At 41.7% G+C, this 23,882-nt stretch overlaps 1 protein-coding gene across 1 annotated transcript in view; it reads right to left on the bottom strand.

Moving 5' to 3' along the window:
• Positions 1 to 1,120: 1,120 nt before the first annotated feature.
• BLMH (bleomycin hydrolase) overlaps positions 1,121 to 23,882 on the bottom strand; it is a 47,701-nt gene continuing 24,939 nt past the window's right edge. The window contains exons 7-12 of the mRNA XM_035027649.1: positions 23,239 to 23,394; positions 22,179 to 22,337; positions 21,992 to 22,059; positions 20,622 to 20,739; positions 17,961 to 18,030; positions 1,121 to 2,059 (exon numbers count right to left, since the gene is read on the bottom strand). Coding sequence (XP_034883540.1) covers positions 1,908 to 2,059; positions 17,961 to 18,030; positions 20,622 to 20,739; positions 21,992 to 22,059; positions 22,179 to 22,337; positions 23,239 to 23,394 — 723 coding nt within the window. The 3' untranslated portion in view covers positions 1,121 to 1,907. The remainder of the gene's footprint in view (positions 2,060 to 17,960; positions 18,031 to 20,621; positions 20,740 to 21,991; positions 22,060 to 22,178; positions 22,338 to 23,238; positions 23,395 to 23,882) is intronic.

Below are 23,882 nucleotides of genomic sequence, written 5' to 3'. Positions count from 1 at the left end.
ATCTTGTCTTCTCATGGATTGATTACCTTCTTGCTTGGAAACCATACCCTGCTTATTTTTTAGTAGTTCATCTAGAAAATTTTAGGATATATTATTAACATACCAAGGTCTAAAGTTAATTGATATACTTATCTTTTTCCTGAATGACGAAGAATATGTTTAGTCCAACCACCTCCCTAATTATCATTATCTTCTTCCATGTATTTTAGTTTCATCCTTCTTTAAACCCTATTAGACTTACCTACAGGCACTTTTTGTTTAGACGATGCACATACTTCTCACATTTCAGATCTTCCATACGGAATCACTTCCTTTCTGTTTGACTGGAAGTGTATTTTATTTCACCCTTGAAAGACAATTTCATTGAGTACAGAATACTAGGTTCACAGTTAACTTCTCATAGCACCTTGAAGATATGTTTCACTGTCTTGCTTACATAGTTGCTGATGAGAAGTTAGCTGTCGATCTAATTGTCTTTTCTTTGGAGGGAATAATCTGTGTTCCTGGATGCTTTTAAGATCTGTTCTAGGGTTTTGCCATGATGTGTCTAGAAATGGGTTTATCTATCTTGCTTGGAACAGCAAGGGTTTACAACAATATTGTAAACACTTCGACTGAAGCTTGAGCCTTTATCTAATGTTATCTTGGAAAGTGCCAAGACAGACAATATCCCCTGCTAGGACTGAGAAGATTCTAGGGAAGCCAGAGGTAGGGGGCTCAGGCACTGATGGAAATGTTGATTAGGAGGCAATATTTATTTGCTTTCAGTGAAAGGGAGACCCAGTCTCAGTAAAACACATATTCTCCAGCCAATTCCAAGGCTGGACCAGCAAAGCTTCATGTCTTACTCTTGTAGCGGCCCTGGATCTGGATGAAAAAATGGTTAAGTGGCAGGGACACAAGCTCTCTTAGATGTGGTGCTTGGACATCCTCTGCGGAAGCCAGTGAGGATCAGCACTGGCTGGGAAGGATCATCTATACCACAGAGAAGGTGAAGCAGGGAAGCCCTGAGCGATCCTACTGCTTCTCTATTTTGAGGAGTATGAGTCACCTGGTTACTTTCCTTTAGCAAGTTGTTGCTAAATAAAGAAACTCTTCGATAGATCAAATAACCACTTACTCTCATTTAGCAAAGTGTTTTATTCAAAAGCTTCTCAGCACCATCTAGTTGTCAGAAAGAATGGTATCACCTTTTCCTGCCCACCCAACTCCCAATTCCAGAGGCAGAAGTTAAACCTTTTGGCTAGAGCTCCCCCTAAGGATTATAATTCAGATCATGATAAGGTTTTGGTTGTTCTCACACTCATCTTTCTCTAAGCCTCTGCTTACCCCTGACTCAAGTAGAGCTGTGCTCTCCCACAGTTCCAAACAACAGGAAGGAATCATGTCAGACTTGATCAACCTCCCATTCCTGGGCTATTAGAGGCACGTACAATTACCTTGAAAAAAACTGAATTCAGTGACTGCCACCTAGGAAGGACAGTGATACCGTCAGGCAGCATGCAGTTTGAAAGCTCAAATCTTAGGATAACCCTCCCCCAACTCTACGCTAGAAACAAGGAGCATCAGGTCCATTTTCTCTCCATGTTCTTCAGTTGCTCATCCTCTCCTGTCTTATTCAAAGACACTAAGCCAGACCTTTTTGACAGAGTTAGGACAAACAGTGACATCTGATTAAAATGCTAAGAGATCCTGAGCTGTTGGAAATGAGGAGAGTACATAGTGTGACCTGATCTTTCCCTTTAGGAATATTCTGTTTCATCATAAAGCACTTCTCCAAAGAGGTTCCTGGAGGAGAAATCCAAGAGTCTGACTGTGTCCTTGGGAACCCGGTAACTTTGGCTTCAGTCCTTGGATCTGTCCTTTGCAGCTACTTCAGGTCCCGGAGGAAAGAGCTGGAGGCAGCATCAGTCGGCCAAGGCCCCCATGGGGTCCCAGGCCGGCAGGACAATGGGCTCCTGCTCTAACACAGCTAGCACCTCTTCAGGGACGTGCTTCCTGTCCACCACCACTTCGTAGACATACTCAGAGAACCACTCATCTGTCATGCACAGGTAACCTGGAGAAAAGCACAGAAGCCTCATGAATGCAGAGGGCAAGGGGCAAAGAGCAGAAGCCCTACTGGCACGATAAAGAAGCTTTTCACAAAACTTGTATTTGCACATGGTTTTCAGCTTTCCCATCTAGAACCTCACTTAAGCTAATTCTTACTAACAATTCTGTGAAGCAGGACAGGCATGGCTATAATTTCACCAATCAGAACATGGGGGCTCAGAGTACCTAAGTGACATGCCCCGATCGCACAGGTGAGGTTCAGACCTGGGCCTCGGACCTAAGACTGTTAGCAGATCCCGTGCCCTTGCACTGCCCAGGCTGTGTGGGCTGAAGAGGAGTGCGTGACCCTAGAAGACAGGTGGAAAGGCTTCTTGTTCACAGAGCCAACACCAAGGGGCCTGGGCAAGCACACTAGCTCCATTCCTACCCTACCCACCTTCTCAGCATCACTGGCTCTTCCACCTTCCCCTCTACTGTAAATTCCTGCAAGCTACTGAGCTGTCAGGGGAAACCTGATGGGGCTGTGTCATCACTCCCAGGTAGCCGCTTGTTTGCAGGTGATCCTGTGTAAGTCAAAGGATAACACAGGCTTTGCTTTCCTAGTGGAACATCTGTGGTGAAGATCAGGCAGAACTGAACACTGAGACAGCGTCTTGACCTCTTTTCCTCGGTAAGGCTCTAGGGTTTATGGATCTCTCCAGTGGGTAGGACTGTACAAACACCCCAGGTTGAGAGCTCAGCTGAGGGAAAACGTGGTGTCAGGAATCATCTACCCATCTTAGAAGCCTGCCTTTTCCCATTAGGAGGATTAAACTGTATCTCAGGCTCCACTAGGACAAAACAAATTCCCCTTCAGGAACATACTTCCAACAAACCTAAACAGGGGGAAAATGTTTCACTTGAGCCACTGATAATATAAAGAGCAAAATTAAAGTGAGAGACTAAAGTGTGTACATTTAAAACAAGAATTGGTCAAGGAAAGAGCACAGAGCACAAAAACGTGCACCTACACCTCCAAGGGCTCACAGGGACGAGCGAGCATCCCCAGCCCCACCGTCACAACCACCTCACCATACTCGGCCCCTGTTCTATACTAGACGCTTGAGCCATTCTTCTCTCAAAGTGTTTGTGCAAATCGATTTCTGTGCTGTATCATTTCTCACTACATGGGACCAAGAGAAAGGAAGAAGATGTAGGTATTTCTTCCAAGGGAGTCCTCTAGTGCAGCAGTTCTCAAACTTCCAGTATATTCTTAAAATGACTGAGGATGCCAAAAAGTTGTTTATGTGGGTCACACCTACCGATATTTACCATGTTAGAAATACAAACAAAGTTAAAAATACAAATTCATAAGAACTAAAAAAAAAAAACCATGAATAGAAATAATATATTCTTAGGAAAAAGCCATTATATTCTCCAAGACAAAATAAACTTAAGTTGGAAAAATGGCTTTGTTTTACAATTTAATGTCTGGCTTCACAGAAGAGAGAATTCTTGTATCTGCTCTGTCTTCGATCTGTTGCAATCTGTTGTTCTGGCTGAAGGAGAGGAAGTAAAAGCTGGCCTCATACGGATCTGTTGTTGAAGGGAAGACCTTGCAACCCCCCTAAGAGGGCCCCAGGGACCCGCAGGAGTCCTGAGCACGCTGACGACTGCCGCCCTGAAGGCCAGACCGATTTAAGTAAGTAAAATGCAACATGATGGCAAGTCTAATTGTGTAAGCTAAATGGTGTCACGGAGGACATTATTTAACATGAAAACACAACTGTTTTGGTGAGGTCACCTGTGTCCAATTCTCCTCTTCACCTCTGACAGAAGCCGAGACACAGGATGTCTATTGTCACAAGAAAACGCCCTGGAGAAGTGCTCAAGGGCTCCAAGTCGGCTAAGGGAATGCATCTCTGTCCACTGATGCCCGCCTCCTGACCCAGCGCTCCTCTTCTCAACCGAAGGTACAGGCAAGGGGAACACAGACCAACCAATGCTGCAGCCTGGTTCCTGCCTTGATTCAATACCCCGAAGTCCCTGGCTTTGCTTGTGTCCATCAGTCGAGGACCCGGCCCGCACTATCACCTACGCGACTGCCACTAAGTTCTCTCAACGGACAGATAGTCCTATCAACCGATACCAACTATCAATTCGGGCAGCGGAAGGGCCAACCAGTACCATTTCTTGCTGCATCCTAAGTCACTGCTTCCTGAAAAATTCATTATCTGCCTTCCCAAGAGGGGCTTTCAGTGGGCAGGAAACCAGACTACTAAACACCCCACCATTTGAGACATTAGTCATCCTTCCCCTTCCCATAATGCAGGCTAAATAAATCCCTAGAGTAGCTCCGGACAGTGAGGCAGGGGAAGGACAGAGGCAGATTCATGCAATAAAGTTCTGTGTCCTTATGACAGTATTATTGTCACACCATCAAATGAGCCTTCAAAGAATGCACAGAGAAAATGGACAATAAGTACATGTACACTATCTTGTTCCAAAAGCAGATCAGATTAAGTCCTCACAAATTAAAACTCCTATCAATTGCAATCCAGCCTCTCAGTGTCCCTACCTAGAGGACCTGCCTTGATTAGTCTCTCTCTTCAGGATATGAGTTCTTTGGGGGCCCACAAAAACCTCACAGTCTAGGTGGCTGCCAGGTAATTGCACCCTGAGCAGATAATGAACTTGGGGCTGCTCTAACTGTTGTATCCTGCGTGTCTTGGGAGTTTGAGATTAGGATCAGTATGTCTGAAACCCGAGTGAGTGCCGTGTAAGGCAGCAGCAAAGTACCCATTCAGGCAGGTTTATTTTTTCAGGTAGGTTTAAAGTGGCCATTTTGATTTGAAGAAAGTTGCGGCTTCTAGCCCATAAGCACTTTGGCCACCAGGAACAGGCGTTCCCCAGGGAAGAAGGAAAAGAAAAGTCTGCAACAAGGAGCCCAATATTATATTTAAGGAAACAGAAAGTCAGCTTTAGGAACTAAGGTGAAATCACATTTTGCTTAAGCTTTAAAGTGTTGTTTACATGCAATGAGAAAGAAATAAAATAAGTGAACAGTCCCTCAAAAAAACTGCCAATGTTTCTGTATTTGTTAAGAGAAAGGGTAGTGTTGGTCTATAAAGGGAAAAGCGGTGTCTGTTGATACAACTCTAGACTGATTAGGCCAAATTCACACAGAAACAGAATAGTATTGAACAGGTTAGTTTAAGGGGAAGAAGATCTTTACCTGAAAAAAAAAAAAGTTTTCTGAAATTCTACCAGAGATCTAACATTTTAATCTTTCAGACTTGATTAAGGTTAGATATATTATCATTTATGAATTAGATACATTTTCTATTTTTTGCTGTCTTCTATGAGATATTTTACCTCACTGACAAATGATTTGTGGTTAATGTGGGGTGTTTTTGGGGGGCTATTTTTGAAAAAGGTGTGACAATATCAAGTTTCTGTTCCGCTCTGATGGATGCGTCTGGCAGCATACGGACCTAAGGAGGCCAGACTCCCGGGGCCTCATTAAGTCACTGCCGATCTCTCACCTGATGGTGATAACCTCAAGGCTGAAGAAAGCCTCCAAGAAAGGACAGCAAAAATCTCACTGGCGTTTGTCTCATATTTCCAACTTCCTAATAAATACTGAGAAATTACTTCACAGAACATTAGCCAGTCATTTAAAAGAAGTTGCAAAGACCATGTAGCAACATGGAAAACATTTAAGCGATAAAAGTAAAGTATATAAAAACAATATATCTTACATAATTACAAACTATGTTACAAATCTAGATATGCAGGTGAAAAAAAACCTTACAAAATATAACAAAATGATAATTTTATTCAACGGGGTAGGTGATTTTCTCCTCAAAACTTCTGAATTCTTATATTGGTTTTTTGACTCCCAATCCTAAAGATTACCCAAATAATTAACACTTATTATAACCGATTTTGGAAACATGGGAAGAGGAGGGAGATGAAAAGGAAGAAAATGAGGGGGAGGAGGAAGAAGTGGATGAGGAGCAGGAGATGAGAAATATAAATTTAAGAACTGCCTACAATCCCACCATCTAGAGATAAGCCCTATTTAGGTTTTACATGCAGCCTTTGATAAAGTTTCTGCATGTAGACTCTATACATTTAACAAAAACGAGACATCACACATGCTCTTTTATAACAAAGTACCACACAGGCTCTATTTTCCACTTCATCTCTTTCCATATTAAAGAATACAACTATCTACATCATAATTTTTAAATGCTGAGTTTGGATGAGTAAGCCAAAATGAATTTAATCAATCCCCTACTGATGAAGTCTGGCTTGTTTTTTCATGCTTAGAAGCAACACTGCTATAAATATTTTTGCAACTAAATCTTTGTACAAGCTTAATTATCTATTTAAAATTTTTTTAAAAGATTTTATTTTTATTTATTTGACAGAAAGAGAGAGAGCAAGAGAGCGCGCATGCACAAGCCACGGGAGTGACAGGCAGAGGGAGAGGGAGAAACAGACTCCCCACTGAGCAGGGAGCCCAACGCAGGGCTCGATCCCAGGACCCTGGGATCATGACCTGAGCTGAAGGCAAATGCTTCACCAACTGAGCCACCCAGGCGCCCCAACACCTTCCATTTCTATAGGGTATGTTGCAAATGTGCAAAATGACACAACCCTCCCCCAAAATGAAATGGAATTTGGCAATATCTACAAAAATTTCAAATGCATTTACCGCCTTCACTAATGCCATTTCTGAAACCCTGTCCCACAGACATACAGTACTTGCATGAACATAGTATGTATTTATGCATAATAACTAATACTCATTTAGCACTTACCATATGCTAGGCACTGCTCTAAGCATCGTGCATATATTATATTAACTCACTGCAATATTGTTTGTAATAGCAAAAGACTGGAAATACCCCAAGTTCCATTAGTAAGGGAACTGGCTGAATAAACTATGGTACATGCAGACAATGGGAAATAATGAAGCTGTCCCGATATGGAAACATACTGATATGAAAAGCTTCCAAGACATGCTGTTTAGGGAAGTGAGAGCAAGAGGCAGAGCAGGGTAACACGGTGTGTTAACTTTGATGCACTAAACCACACTGAGAACTGAAGAGAAACTAACAGAAATGGTAACCTGAAAGAGGGGAAGGGAGTGGAGAGTGACAGAGACAAGATTTCTCTTTATATGCTTTCTTGTAATCTGATTTTGGAACAACGTGATTTTATGATTTATTACAAGAATTACACTTTAGAAAGCAAAGCAAAACAAAAGCACACACATAAATCTGCAGGGAGCTTCATTTCACAATGCAATTTCACACCCACTGTCTTTGTTTTGATTTTAATCCTGCAACAACCCTACAAGGCAGAAAGGGTTGGTATGAATTGTCTAAAGTCATGTAGCCCGTGTTCGAACCTAGGTCTTCGGATTCAGTTTTTGCCCCCTCCTCTAGAGCATTCAGAGACTTGGCAGTTGGGGCCAAGGCAACAGGTGACAGCACATCATCTAGTTCCAGCACCTACCCGGCACCGACTCCCCCTGCTCACACATGCCTCATCAAAGGTCACGTCATGTGCCCAGTGGCTGCTTATCAGGTATTCTGTATCTTTAAATCAAAGAGACGTCATGTGTTCCGGCTGCATGAATTTCGAAGACAGAACAGGATGGGCTGGGTATTAGAGAGAGAGAAAGGGAACCAAAAGCACCATTTATGAGACAGACACTGGACAGTGATCTGAGAAGAGGCTTCTTTTTCCTCCAGAGTAAACAGAAAAGTCTGCCTGTATGGTGGGGACACATTCACGTTCCTGAACCTTTTGCTGATACGAGATATTCTTACAGCTTGATATTACCTGTGGCTTTTTCTCAGAAACAAAAGCTAGAGAACTTACAGAGTGAAAAATATGGTAGGGAAAGAAGGTTGTTTTGGTTTATAGGATGTATTTTTTTAAACCATCAAATCACAACCAAGTTCACAGAGCAGAAGCATATGCTTCTGAGGAAGTGTCCCCTGCTAAGGAGTCCAGAAGAAGCCTGTCTGCCTCTGGGCTGAGGAGAGAAGGCAATGTACCGACCAGTCAGACTTCTCTGGAGAAGTCCCTGGACCAGTAGGAATGATCCAGACGAGCCTGAGAACACACACAATTCTGCCAGGTCTCTAACAATGGACAGGAGACGAAAGATTTAGATGTCACCCAAGGGTCTATTTTCCCACTGAAACTCAATGACCTCCCTGACACCTCTCTGTCACTGCTCCTGTTTCAGGCAAAGCTTGCTGTCTGATCTCCTCAAAAGTTCACACTCTTTCTTGGCCTCCTTCCTCAGACCTACCGGAAGCATGCTCCACATGCCAAGCGCTACCCTCTTTTCAGCTACCCTTTCTCTGGCTGGCCTCCCACTTCCTTTCCAAAAGAGTCATGACCTTTCCTAAAACTCCATTCCCTCTTGAAAACTCACTAAGGAGCCTTCACAGTTCCAATCACTCACCATCTACCTTGCAATTTATCCCCTACATTATTTTGCACTTATTCTTGTGTTTATGTTTTACTTATTCTTATAATGGATTACAAACACTACATATGGAGCGAGATTTACAACCTCAACTGTCCCAGCTTCAGTCGTCCTGTCTCCTCACTGCACCTAGCACTGGAAGGGCCCGGTACTGCTGCTGATGTGGTAGAACAGGACAGCTGGGCTGCCATTCTTTTCTAAAAGCCGCCCAAGCCCTTTTCCCTTGACCCATTTTCTGGTGGCTCCGCGGCAGCACTATTCACCCCCAAGTTCTCCCTGACGCCATGTAGTCCCTGACTTCTCGCTAACCGCTCCCCCACCAAAGCCTCAGTGTCCTCCTATTGCCTCCCCACTGAGGGGGCCTCTCCAGTTCTTCCTCTTTCTCGGTCACCTGCCTTCTTGGAGAAATCGTCTCTTCTCTTGCCTTTCTGGGGCTACTTAACCTGTATCTTACAGTCTGAGGAGCACACCACGAATGCCACTTCTGCCCCGTCACAGCCCTCTTCAAGTCCCCTTCCTGTGTCCCCGGTGAATGCGTGTAAATTCCTTGGAGGGTCCAACATTCATTCCACCATGGTCTGTGCACGGTTCCCTGCATCCCACCGATAAATGAGAGGGGAAGCTATTGCTAATGGTTTTTCCTCAGCACTAGGTTTATTCACCTCCGCTGCTGTCTCTCATGAAACTAAGCCCGCCTGACGAGCCATCCATCCGGTAAGCTGGTGAGGCAGCGCAGTGCTCACACTACGATCCTGAATTCTTCAAGGTCTGAAACTGGAGGTGTGGGCAGGTTAAACAGCCCTCCTCTAGAAGGGAACTTAGTTTAAGGGGCCTTCTTGTCCTGCCTTCATTTTGTTCACAGGTAACAGTAACGACGGAACGACGACAGCTAATACTTTTGAGCACTCCTTACATGCCTGGCACGGTTCTCACAACAACCCTAGGAGGGAGGTACAGTTATCACCCCTATTTTATAGATCAGAAACGTACAGCTTTGGAAGGTTAAATACCATGACCAAGGTCATACAGCCAACAGGTGGGACTGCCAGGACCCAGGCGGTCTGGCACCAGTGTTTCCCCTTTATCCTTCTCAAACCAATGCAAGTACACCTTGGAGACAATCAGGTGAAAACAGTAGATCCTCCCCCCAGGAGAAAGCAAGCACACGCACAAAACTCCATGTGAGTGTGAGGAGATTTGTCCCTGAGACTGAGGCCTGGTCACAGGTCAAAAGGAGCTACGGTGCCATAGTCTGTCCCCTCTCACAAACGGCAGCCCTTTCCTAGTCACACACTTTGAGAGGGAAGCAGCAGCCAACCTGAGAGCGCACGCTTGCTCTGTTCCACTCATGCGCACTCTTTTTCAGCCCCAGTCACGCAGGCTTTTTGGTTAATAAAGATGGAGGACGAGAGGTCCCTCTGAAGGAACTCTGACACCCAGGTGATAACAGCAGCACTTTTCCATGAAAACCCCGAGGTGACATAAATTTGTATCTTGCCCCTTTCCAGAAAGTCAGAAACCTCTGCTTCTAGCGCATATAATTTTCTCTTATTTCAGTACATTCAGCTCAATATTGCCTATAATTTACATTATTTGTGCTTGATACACAAAACTGAATCTCAAACAGATCTGCAAATAATACATTATCTTTTATAGGTAATAAACATTTTTAGGGAAGCTGTCTCTGTCAAAGAGCCTGGGTGGCTCAGTTGCTTAAGTGTCCCACTCTTGGTCATGATCTCGTGTCCTGGGATTGAGCCCCGTGATAGGCTTGGGGAGTGTGCCTCAGAGTCTCTCCCTTTGCCCTTCCCCCAACTTGCATGTGTGCACTCTCTCTCAAATAATCTTTAAAAAAAAGAAAAAAAAAAGAAATCTGAATCCCAATTCTATCTCTGACACAGTGCAATCCAAGTAAGTGAAAACCTCTCAGTAAGTTTCAGTTTTTCACATACCACATGGGTATAATCACCCATGCTCATATCCTGAGTTACTCTACCTTGATGCCATGAGGAAAAATACAAATGCATCAGCAAATTTTGAATTCTTATAAAGATGCTATGAACTATGATACTGAGTACCCCTGACAGAAATATGGAATACTCATTAAACTCTTCAGAGTTCTTATTAGAGATTATTTATTTATTTATTTGACAGAGAGAGAGATAGCAAGAGAGGGAACACAAGCAGGGGGGAGTGGGAGAGGGAGAAACAGATTCCCCGCTGAGCAGGGAGCCCGATGCGGGACTCGATCCCAGGACCCCGGGATCATGACCTGAGCCGAAGGCAGACGCTTAACGACTGAGCCACGCAGGCACTCCTAAACTCTTCAGAGTTCTGTGGCAGCATACAGTTTGAAACATGCTTTCATACATTATTTCATTTGATGGCTATAGACAAACTGTAGGACCTCATAAGGAAACAGAAATTATCCATGTTACTGATAGAGTAATTGAAACTATACAGAGCTAAATTACTGTCCAGGATCTATAATCAAAAAAGTAGTAACTGGGGCGCCTGGGTGGCTCAGTCGGTTGGGCGACTGCCTTCGGCTCAGGTCATGATCCTGGAGTCCCTGGATCGAGTCCCGCATCGGGCTCCCTGCTCGGCAGGGAGTCTGCTTCTCCCTCTGACCCTCCCCCCTCTCATGTGCTCTCTCTCATTCTCTCTGTCTCAAATAAATAAATAAAATCTTTAAAAAAAAAAAAAAAAGTAGTAACTGTCTCTCCTGGTTCCACAATATAACATTAGATGAAGGATATGATGACTTTTTTGCCTAGATATCCAAAATCATATGGAATAGTTTGGCTGGTAAGGTTAGTCTTCAGGAAGCAACAGAAGTCCAGATATAATCTGAATCAGCCACATAAATTTCTTTCCAGATTAATCTCTAATATGTCAAAGTCTCTTTGATGGAAATCAAGACTCTCTTTTAGGAGGAAGTCTAGAAATTTCACTAAAATTAAATCAGGAACAGAGAGGCTATTTGTAAGAAAAGATGAAGAATGTGGGTTAAAAACAATTTTAAATGTTGATGTATCTGAAAGGCACAAAAGCAATTTGAAAAATGAAAAATCTTGGTTCAAAATAAAAACTAGGAGAGACAAAAATTTTCAAAGAAATGTTTTCTGGGGCACCTGGCTGGCTCAGTTGGTACAGCATGCAACTCTTGATCTTGGGGTTGTGAGTTCAAGCCCCACCTTGGGTGTAGAGATTACTTAATAAAATCTTAAAAAAAAAAAAAAACAAGAAATATTTTCTTTCAGTGACCACTGCAGATTTAGAAAATAATATCCTCCCTACCCTCACTTTAAGGTTCTATTATTTAGCATATTAAGAAACTAGACTTAATGGACATGAAGAACTCTGTCACGATAATTCCATGTTCAGAGCTGTGCTATATCAGACTTTCTCATGATTAAGTGAACCAAGCATAAAGAAGTCAAGTTCCATAATAAAAATGGTTCATTAGGAAGACCATCCAAGAATTCAATTTATTGATTCTCAGAAACACTTTGTTATATGCATGCCAGAATTTGATAATTATTGAAGTTGGGTGATGGGCATAGGGGAGTTCCTTAATACTATTCTGTTTACTTCACAGATGCTTGAAATTATCCATGATAAAAAGTTAAGGAAAAAAAAAAATCCCAACATATTATAAAGCAGCATGGACACAGTAATTGTGGGAAATAATAGGTGGCTAGAGTTTTTTACTTGCCCAACTCACAATGTGCTATATTTGAACATAAACCTTCACCAGGTACACCATCCCTCCCTCCTTCTTCAGATTCCCAGCCATAAATGGTGCTCCATGAGCCCCTTCTCCTGGCATGGGACATGTATGAGGTTTCTAGACCCTTTATAGTTTTATATGTTCCCTCCACCACTAGTTTCTGATCACCAAAGATCATGAACTGATCTGTTATTCCCATGAGTGGAGTAGATGCTACTAGACAGAGAAGCTGAGAGGAAGCAGAGTTTCGTGGTTAAGAAAATAGGCTCTAGTGTCACTGTCTGAATTATAATTCTGGCTCAATCACTTATTAGCTAGATGACCTACAGGTTATCTTGGCTTAAAGAGTATGCTCTTTTCAGGTGAATTTCTAAGAGAGATGCACTAAAGGTAATTTCCTCTATTTTAAATTCTTAAATGTTTTACAAACTATTTTACTCTAATAAGCCTACCAACTTTTCAAAATGAAAGACAATGGAACAAGTCCCAAGGTCTGTTCCATCCTCCAGTTGTGAAATCCACTTTTTTTTTTTTTAAAGATTTTATTTATTTGACAGAGAGAGAGAGAGAGCACAAGTAGGCAGAGCGGCAGGTGGCGGGGGGAGGGGAGCAGGCTCTCTGCTGAGCAGGGAGCCCGATGCGGGGCTCAATCCCAGGACCCCGGGATCATGACCTGAGCCGAAGGCAGCCACTTAACCGACTGAGCCACCCAGGTGCCCTATCCACCTTTTTTTTTTTTTTTAAGATTTTTATTTTTTTTAAGTAATCTCTACATCTAATGTGGGGCTTGAACTCAATGTGCTATATTTGAACATAAACCTTCAAATGATCAAGAGTCAGAGCTCTATTGACTGAGCCAGCCAGGCACCCCTCCATTTCTGATATGATCCATAAACGTACAAAATGCACAGCCAAGGGGCGCCTGGGTGGCTCAGTCGTTGAGCATCTGCCTTCGGCTCAGGTCATGATCCCAAGGTCCTGGGATCGAGTTCCGCATCGGGCTCCCTGCTCAGCTGGAAGCCTGCTTCTCCCTCTCCCACTCCCCCTGCTTGTGTTCCCTCTCTGGCTATGTCTCTGTCAAATAAATAAATAAAATCTTAAAAAAAAAAAAAAATGCACAGCCAAGTATTTTAAGAAGCAGGTGAAGAAAGAAGGCCATGTTGCTAATACAGCATGTTAGATATGTATCCACTTTTCAGTCCAGCTAAGAATACTGGAATTCGCCAATAGGAAGTAACCCACTGGGCCCAGTAAGACAAGAATTAATTCCTCCTTTTATGTCTCTTGGGGTCAGAAGGTACTTTTGTCCATTTTGGTAAACAGGTTATTCGATTTACTTAGTCAGCTCTGTGTAAGAAAGGCCATGAACATGACCAATGGGGAAGACCAAAGGCAGGCCTGGGCAGAGGGCAAGGGCAGCATGCGTGTTTGTATCTGCTGTGTTTATATCTAGCTTGTATCATCAACACTGCTTTTTCAGAAACCATCAATCTTAACAGGCAGAAATCCCAAAGAGAATAGTAACAAACTGTTAACAATGTTATCTACAGAAACAAAACCCTAGCACTGCTGTTTAAGACTGTTTTGTCTCCCGAGAGAGCACAAACACGTTCTGCCTCACACACGCTGGCCAGTGCCCACCAGGCTGACAGACCGGAGGGCCTCGCTGGGGTGAAGACCTATCGTCAGCATAACAACATACTACACATACTCAGGTCAGGCCAAGTGTGCTAATTAAGTTAGATCTTTCCTTCTTTCCCATTAAGTAAAAAGGAACATTGCTAAGAGGCGCCTGGGTGGCTCAGTCAGTTAAGCGTACATCTCTTGATTTTGGCTCAGGTCATGATCTCAGGGTCTTGAGATAGAGCCCCAAGCCCCACGTCGGGCTCCGTGCTGGACGTGGAGCCTGCTTAAGATTCTTTCTCCCTCTCCCTTTGCCCCCCCCCAATATTACTAAGAAATACATGAAAATAATTTATGTTGGCTTTAAAGGAACTATTCCCTACCCCCACTCAGCTCATATCTTTTAGTTCTCTACTGAAATGCTTTGCTCTGTTATTCAAGAACAAAAAAGTTAGTTTAACCTTAACTAGACAGCTGAAGATTTCACCAAGGATTACAGGCAGATCACAGGAATCAAGACCTCAGCTCTCTCAGCATAATGGAATTAATAAATCAGCAAAAACAAAACTTTTAAAGAGGTATAGTTGAATGGGAAAAAAAATAACAAAATGCTCCAGAATCCTCTTTAAGAGTAGGTATTTAGGGGTGCACCTTGGTGGTGCAGCTGGTTAAGCTTCCAACTCTTGGTCTCAGCTGGGGTTGTGATCTTGGGGTTGTGGGACTGAGCCCCACATCAGCTCTGTGCGTGGCATGGAGTCTGCTTGGGATTCTCTCTCCCTCTCCCTCTGCCCTTCCTCCCTGCTCTCTCGAGGTCTCTCATTCTCTCTCTCTCTCAAATAAATAAATAAATCTAAAAAAATAAAAGAGTAGGTATTTAGGTTCAAAGTAATAAAGACAATAACTCACACTACACAAAACAGAGCATTTGCCAGACTTAACATGCGTTAAGTGGATATCACCACGTAGTGTAAACCCTGATAGCTGTTTTTCTTTCTTTTTTGTAATGCAAGTGCCCGACTTAAGCTTTGATTGCCAAGGCATGGGGCAAAGATGGCTAACTCAAATAAACACATCGCCAGCCACAGGACTAGATAAAGAGCCAGGCCACCTCCCCCCACTGAGGCTCCTTTGTTTTAGAGATCCTAGTTGATTCTGATAACTGACCATTTAGGCCACTTGCTTCTTCTCTTCCCACACTTTAAGCTCCTGCTCTTATGTTTTAAATTCACCAATAAACAGTGAGCCTGCGAAACCCTAGTCTTCCACCCTCAACCCGCTTTAATGCAGAACTCCAGGCACATGCATGCTCTCTGTCTACCCGCAACCTCGATGTGTGGCCCCAGGTGAACTGTGTAATTTCCAGATTCTGTAAGCAATAAATCTTTATTTTTTCAAAGTTTCCTGGTTATTGCTGAAGGGCATTTTGCAATCAGAATAAAAACCACAAGGGCTGGTCAAGCCACAACACTGGTTATTGACAGGCCAACAAAAACAACAAAAAACACACTACTAATCTACAAACCGAGTGACTGTTACAGATGGAAAAATATCACGGAAGCAAGCCAACAGATCCAGGCTCATCTAAACCATAACTGTAGTCCTTTTCCTAAACACTAACCTTTATGATAACAAACCCAATTACAGGGACCAAATTAGACCAAAAATGAAACAGAAGGTACAGAGGTTCATCTGAAACAATCTCTTAGGTTTTAAAATGTTACAAATATCAAATCCTTCCAATTCAAGACAAGTTATTCCTTTGCACCCATTTCTTAACTACTACCAATTTGCAGATGTAACTAAATCATGAGTTATCTTGATTTTTCTGCTAAGTTTGTTAAGGTTTCTACCCTTCTCCACCTAATCCCAATGTATATTTGTCTTAAAATAAAATTCATCATATAAGGAATCACCAATTTCAAGATATACTGCACTTTAATTCATAATAGTTAATTTAACAAGCAGCCCATAACCACAGAACAATTGCAGAAATCACAGAAGGGGCACACCCAACTGATGATGAAAGAAATGCACTAACAGTGCTTGTATTTGTTTACAAACAACGAGCTGCCGAGTTTCATGGCAGATCCCAGGGATGGTCAGCCAAAATCCACCAAGGATCACATTATGGGGAGATGGAAAGACTTAGAACAACAAATCAAATGGCTTCCAGGTTTTGGCCTGTGCTGCTGAATCACAGCATACTCAAGTCAAGTTCAAAACAGAGGTTAATAGACTCTTCTAAGACAGTAGTTTTCAAATATAAATGACATCAGCTCACCTCCAAACCTGCACCACCCCCCCCAACCTCTTACCCTTGGAAATCCTAGGGCTGACAAACACAGCTGGGAAATCACTATCTAAATGGGCAACAGGCAAAGAGTTACTAAGATCTCTATTTTCTTTTCCTTATTTAGTAAGGACATTTCTGGCTGATCCTTGGTTGGTGGGATGTGTGCTGAAGTTTGATTCCAAATGTTTGGGTATCTCTCACAGGATTCCCTCCCTACTTCTTCTCTGTCTTCTAGCTAGTCTAGTAAGCTGTGGTTATTGCATTTTTCCTAGCCAAAGTCCACTGGCTAAATGTTAAGAATATGGACTCTGGTAAGGAGCTACTACAAAATACCACAAACACACATGCATGTACATGCTCTCTCGCCCAATACTCTATGGTGGTTGCCTCTTTGGGTTTGAAATTCTAAAAACTGGGGCGCCTGGGTGGCTCAGTCGTTAAGCGTCTGCCTTCGGCTCAGGTCGTGATCCCAGGGTCCTGGGATCGAGCCCCGCATCGGGCTCCCGGCTCCACGGGAAGCCTGCTTCTCCCTCTCCCACTCCCCCTGCTTGTGTTCCCTCTCTCGCTGTATCTCTCTCTGTCAAATAAATAAATAAAATATTTTTTTAAAAAAGAAACCCTAAAAATTAAGGCATTAAAACACCTCAGGGGCACCTGGATGGCTCAGTCGCTTAAGCGTCTATCCTCGGCTCAGGTCATGATCCTAGAGTCCTGGGATCCAGCCCCACATCAAGTTCCCTGCTCAGCGGGGAACCTGCTTCTCCCTCTTCCCCCCCCCAACTCCTTCTCTCTCTCTCTCAAATAAATAAAATCTTAAAAAACACCTTAAAAGGGTTTCATCTACTATGAAAAGTTGTCTTTAAAAAGTATGGTCTCAAAAATTTGCAAGAATATGGGGTGCCTGGGTGGCTCAGTTGGTTAAGCATTTGCCTTCAGCTCAGGTCATGATCCCAGGGTCCTGGGATGGAGCTCCGTGTTGGGTTCCCTGCTCAGTGGGGAGCCTGCTTCTCCCGCTTCCTCTGCTTCCTCCCCCCTGCTCCTGTGCGTGCACGTGTGTGCTTTCTCTCTCCACCTCAAATAAATAAAATCTTTAAAAAAAATTTGCAAGAATATACCCTAAACTGTTAATCGATGGTGATCTCTGGGTGATAGGATTACCTTAAATTTTTATTTTCTTCATTTTGCTTATATATATATTTTCTACTTTTCTATAACTCATATATTACCTGTTAGCTTTTAGCCCAATGTTTTGATATGTCAGAAGAGAACAATTCTAAACGGTAACCAGAGCATTCCTCTGCTCTTTGGACTTCACAACTTCTAAGGAGACTCCAATAAATGGCTAAAGTTTCTTGCCAATCTCATTCTCCCCCTCGGAAGGTTCTGACTTTCTAGAGAGTTAGTGCAGTACATGAAAATCCACCAAATGCTATATAGCAAGCATCCTGGCAAAGGAAACTCAACTTTCTCATTGGTCAAGTGGTTCTGGTACAAAGAGGTCTAGTAGGGTCAACATGGTTTGGAATGAATGCCAGCATATACTGGTCTCAGAATCAACTGTGGGTTCAGGCACAACATGCTGGCCATAGGGATCATGGAGGCAAACGAGATCCTCAGATTTTCTGTAGAATAGTCTAGCTAATGCACTAATTACTAAAAAATGCTACACACTAGGGCAGCTTTTTACCCGTATCTCTTAGGAGGCAGAGAGTAGCGCAGACTCCAGTCACCCTGAGTTAGCATTACCAGACTAAGCTCACCTTTGTGGCCGTGATCTTCACCCCATGAATTCTCCACTCTCCATTTCATAAATGTACCATCCTGATCATCCTGCAAAAGAGTGGATAACAATGTATAGTCTGAAACAGATCCCTCCTGCTGAGGTGTCATGTAATTTTAGCTCTTCTTCAGCCACTCAGAAGAAACAGTCTTCTCTATACAGCCATGATATACATGATCAGGGCCATATATTCTCTACTATAACTAAAGGGATACTCTAGTAGAAGTGAGGTTTAACTCTCTTGGGAGTAAAAATGCAATACATGTAACAAAACAAATACTATTTTCTCCTTTACATTATATTCTACACCAAAAATAAGCATATTAAATTGCTACTTGGCTGACAATATGAAATATTAAATTACTAAAAGTGGTGAACACCATCTGAAACCAGGGACCCTTGCTTTTAATCAATCAGCATTCTCTGTAAAGGCTTCCCACTGTATTCATTTTAGAAATGACTCTAAGACCTAGTCAGAGTTTTAAAAAGAAAACAAACACATTCTCATCATACTGCCTAATTTTCTACTTAGTGGAACCAAGTAATGATACTCTCCAAATGTGCGCTTTTACTGATTCAGTTACACAAATACTGAATTTAATACAATAGAGACTGAATGGCAAAGCCAAAGTAAAAAGACTACTTTCGTAAAACAAAAGCCAGACACAGTTCTACTGTTCTCCCTCTTTTATCTTCATTAATAAAATGAACTCAATTATAATCTTCTTAAAGGGACAATGACACTTAATGATAACCTTCATTCATAACCTTTACTACAGTAACACAGAGAAGGACAAGAGGAAGGCTCCATTTGGGAAGACTTTTATCTTTTACATTTACCCAGGGCATTTGCTGATGTCAAAACAACTCAAATCTTTGAGAAGAGAGCTGGCTCCTAATGATTTCATCTGTCAACTCCTACTTGCATATAACTGCATGAGTCTCATCTACATGGGATCTGATTTTTCTCTTGGCAGTTTTCTTAGATCTCAGTAATTTTCAGTCTCAGAAATAGCCAACAATCAAATCAACAAGTTTCAAACACCCTTATCTGTACTACCTCTTAATTTGAGCCCCAGGTACCTTCAAAATCACATAATTAAACTATACATTCTGGAGTTAGCCTATCAGGTGTCTGTTTTGGCTTTCTACTCCCCCCATTGTAGTACATTTTTACTTTCCTTTTAAAAATACTGTTAGAATCTATACCACCTAAGGTCATTTACTATAATGAGTCTGCAAATGTTTCCTCTCCTTGGCCAATGAATTTCTGCATGACCTAGACAGAGCTGTTCTCTGTGTCATCTATAATATGGAATTATACCTGGACCTCCATCATAGGGATTCCAAGAAATCAGCAACCAATAAAGGATATCCCAGAATATAGCTACTAGCATTATCTTTGCATAATCATTCAAACGTAGTACAAATTACTATGGTAGTCAAAAACCCAAACTGGAGGGAAGAGAGAGATTTCAATATAGAATTCCAGTTATGATAATATAAATTCTGCTTTATACTATTAGCATATAAAGTAGCTCCATTTCCCTGAGGAAAACAATCGCATGTTTATAAGCCATAAGTCAAAGAATGGAAGTTCCAGAGAAAATGACACAGTGTGTATGATTTTGATTTCTGAAAATTAGGATGTAACAGAGATGGAAAATGATAAAAAAAACTGAACATCTCCTGGCAATTACAGGTTTTTCATTTATTTTTGTTTTTTAATAATTCTCCAAATAATTTAAAAGTTTAACTTTAATTTAAGGAGCTTTTGTTAAAATCCAATACAGCAGGTGCAAACATAAATATAAATAAATATAAAAATATAAAATATAAGCCACTTAGTATTTTATTCTAAGTATTCTAGTATTTTATTTACTTTAGTATTTTGTTCCTTTTTTTAATAGTATTTTATGAAAAATGCCTTCTAGACTAGAAAACGAACATTTTTTTTTTGGTAGTGGTAAAGAATTAAAGTAGTCTTAAATTTTTTTTTCCTTTGATCCGTGAGCACAGGAATGAAATATACACTCTACAGCCTAGAAATGGGGAAGCTTATTTGTGAAAGATAAAATTTCAGTTATTGTTTCCAACAGTAGGTTCTAGAAACAGTGATATTACTATTCAGAGTATTTCATAGGAAATTCTAAATACTTTATATCCAATTTCCTGAATAGCTCTGTATAAATCCAGCAATGGGCAAGGAGTCCATAGATTACTGTTACTGACATTTTACTGCAGAAGAATCTGAATGACAAATGAAAAGAAGGTAAGTCTGAAAATATAAGTCATCAAGATATGAACACTTTCACAGCATATTTTAATTCCTTATACATAGAAGTTATCTTCTCCCCCAGGTTCTCTTGCTGACCTCTCTTCACATCAAGAACTTCCAAAGTCACAGCAGAGCTGTTACTTCCTTACTCCCTTTCGACCCAAATTCTGTTCCTCATGGAAAATTCCTATTTTTATTACCTCTGAGCATGCAGCCAAACCCCAAGTGACGCAAGTACAGTGTCTTGCTTGGAAGCTAACTTTTAACAGAAATCACATGAATGAAGTTCTGTTAGATAACAGTCTACAGGAGAATGTAGGTCCATCTGTGCAAACACTGAAGTAAGCATGCTGAGGGTCATACCTTCTCTGAGACAGCAGTGAAGGTCATGGCGTGGGTCATAAGTGACTCACCAAAAGTCAACCTCTCAGCTTTATTCATGTTCTTCAAGGAGACACCAAACACTAACTCATGATCATAGCTGTAAAAAGAATGGTAGTAAAGAATAAAGACAGTACAATCAAGGGGGAAAACTGGCTTCTGGTTGTAAAAGGAACATAAAAGAAACTGAAGGAGCTCCACAGTTCCAAATAAATATGGGCTGCAGTTCTTCAGAGAATATGGTGCACATGCAGAATTTGGTCTCTCAATGGGATTTCTTTCTCTATGTGCTACAAGCGTACTGAAGAAAATATGAAGTAATTAAACAAATTCCCCATCTCAAAGGCTGACAAGATGAGTTTGTATTGGTTATTTTGGCAAGAAAACCTTAAAAAAAATCTTTTGAAGTAAGTTCTTCAAAAAATGATCTCTTCTGGGGCACTTGGGTGGCTCAGCTGGTTAAGCGTCAACCTTTGATTTTGGCTCAGGTCATGATCTCAGGGTCGTGAGATGGAACTCCGAGCCCTTCATCAGGCTGGTGCTCGGTATGGAGACTGCGTAAGATTCTTTCTCTCCTTCTGCCCATCCCTATCCCTCCCTCTCAAAAAAAAAGTCTCTCCTGAGGTGAACCACCCAGTTCAGAAACACCCAGTTTCTGAACTCATTTAGACCACTACTGATAGTGAAATTTAAATAAATAATGTCAAAAATATTGGAGAATACTGTCAAAGTTAAAAAAATTCATGAATTCTCTCTTTCAGCAGATTTCTCTGTTCTTAATTATTTACTCAACTTCTTGTAGGTAACGGTAAGAAACCGTAAAGGGGTTTATTTTAACAGTCAAGGAATTTTGTATGATTTAGTTAGCAAATGAACCTTCACTGCCATAAACAACCAGGAGGCATGCTTTAAAGTATGCATGCAAATTAGTCCTAGTAGTCATAAAGACAAAATACATAAGGCATCAAAGTAAGAGTAGTAGTTAAGGAGGATGAAATAGCTAACAAGAAGTCTGGAAAACCTTTCATTACATCTCAAATGTATTGAGCAGATTTATACAGTAATCAATTTTTTTTTTAAAGTGTTTTTCTCATATAAGATGGCTTTTTAGGAACATGCAACAACTTCAACTTAAATATGAAGTATGATCTTGACTTCCCAGGTTACAGCATATACATTATGTGGAGTTTATGCTATGAGTCCTCAAACTCTACAAGATGGAAAGAGAGAGACCCACCCTCAGGCCAACCTTAATCTTCGGGTGAACCTCAGCTAAGTCATTTCGTACCAAGAGTGCACTCCAACAACAACAGCCCACAGATGATTTTCTATTTTAAATTTCTTGTACTCACACATTCATGTCACTGAGGCCTAGCTTGCCACTGAAGTGTTTTCCAACATCACAGCCAAACCACACAGCCTAGAAATAGAGGAAAGAGGAAAAAAGAAAGTCAACATAAATCCTGTCTTCCTCTTACACCAAACAAGTGGAGAAGAGGTTTTTAACCCCAATGGGGAAGACACAGAAACGTTACCAACCTCTCCATCTTTGATGGAGGCAGCGACCATCTTTTTCAAGAAGTCAATGGGCTGGTTGTTATATAGAGTTTTTCTCCCGCCAACCATATTGCTTAAGTAGTCCACTGTGTAAACTCTGTTGTACTTGTGCTGTGGCCGAGGGTCATTCACTAAACAAATCTATTGAGATTAATAACATGTTGATTAGAACATAAAACCAGGAACCTCAAACAAGGCTTCACCTCTCCTCTAAATACATATGTGGGCATTAAAGTCATCACTTCTGCCTACAAGAAAAAAACATTACAAATCCCTTGCTAAATAACAAAGAAACAAAAGGTGGCAAAGTCATGTGAAGAGAAATTCTTGCATAATCTAGTTAGTGCAAGGAACACACTTTGGGAGCTGCATCTACTTGTTTTTCCTACTGGCAAGAACTGCCCCAAAACTAATTCTGAATTAGTTGCATGCACTGAATAAGGCAAGATGGAGATCCCATCACTCCAAGACTCCTGTTCTCAAGTTATAAGACAGGCTCAATTCCTGGCAACACAGCAATCAAGCTGAGATTCCACTCCTAAAACAAAGCCACTTGCTTATAAGAGGGTCAAAATGCCAAGGAAGTAAGTGGTTCTGGTCATCTTGCTAGATTGGTGGAGAAGACCTGAAGAGAGCAGGAAAAACTAGGATGGGACAGTGCTCCTTTCCATGTGAAAGTCCCCAGTGAGGCCCATGGTACAGAGATGCTCTGAACTCACGGTGAGAAACACCTAATCTCCTTTTCTTGTCTTGCACCTGAGATTGATTCTGGGCCCAAATCAGGGAAGTGTGTGGGAATTAAACTGACTGCTGGCCTATATCAGAAGTTTCCGAAGAGGAGCACTGGGGAAAGGTGACCGATCCTCAGATGACCGACTATATCATTAGGTACATAAAATACCTCAAGAGGAAAGGAGAAAATAGTTTGTTTAGTGTCCAGTTTGATGACCATGCATGTTAGCTCAAGAATCTTAGACCCTTCCTTGTAGACAACAGGTATTTGAAAGTAAATAGCCAGTGGCTGCCAGTGCCAGTCTCCAACCTTATTTTCCATATTGAAGAGTGGCTTGACATGTTCCCTGTAAAACTCCAACGGTGTTATGGGGCCAATCTTCTGATAATTTTTATCTTTGTCTCGATACTCCCAGGTGAATGTCTCTGGTGGATTACCCAAACAAATGCACACCACTCGGAATATCTGGAAGAAAGAAGGGGGACAAATGAGCAATGGCTAGGGAAAAGTGTTATTTTTTACCTCTTCGTTTTCCTCAAGCTTGGGAAACACTAGGAATCAGCAGCTAATTCAGGCCAGAAGTTTCACAGGAAATCTAACATTGCTCCAAAAATTTGAAGGCTGATGTCCAGGATTTGATCAGTTGACTTGTGAGTTCATGACCATTCTGAACAATACAATTCTGAAATGTCAATATTTAGTACTTAGTATTTGCCCTGCAAATTAAACTTCTTTAGCCAAGAAACCACTCACCACTGATACCCAACAAGACCTGGGTTGCTGCTCTGCTGATTATATTTCAAGTGACAAATAACGGCACACATTATAAATGGATTTCCTTCCCTTTAGGCATCTAGGTTTTCCTTTGATTGTGACAGGGGTCTCCACTCATAGAAAAGACATTAACTTTTCAGTTGGAGCTTGGGTGACAATGCCTATTAGAAGTATTATTA

This window comes from Mirounga leonina, unplaced genomic scaffold (assembly GCF_011800145.1).
Source record: "Mirounga leonina isolate KUSES-001 unplaced genomic scaffold, KU_Mleo_1.0 Mir_200, whole genome shotgun sequence".
NCBI classification, from domain to species: Eukaryota; Metazoa; Chordata; class Mammalia; order Carnivora; family Phocidae; genus Mirounga; species Mirounga leonina.
The sequence above is the reverse complement of the archived record's forward strand: the minus strand, read 5'-3'. Positions and strand labels throughout refer to the sequence as shown.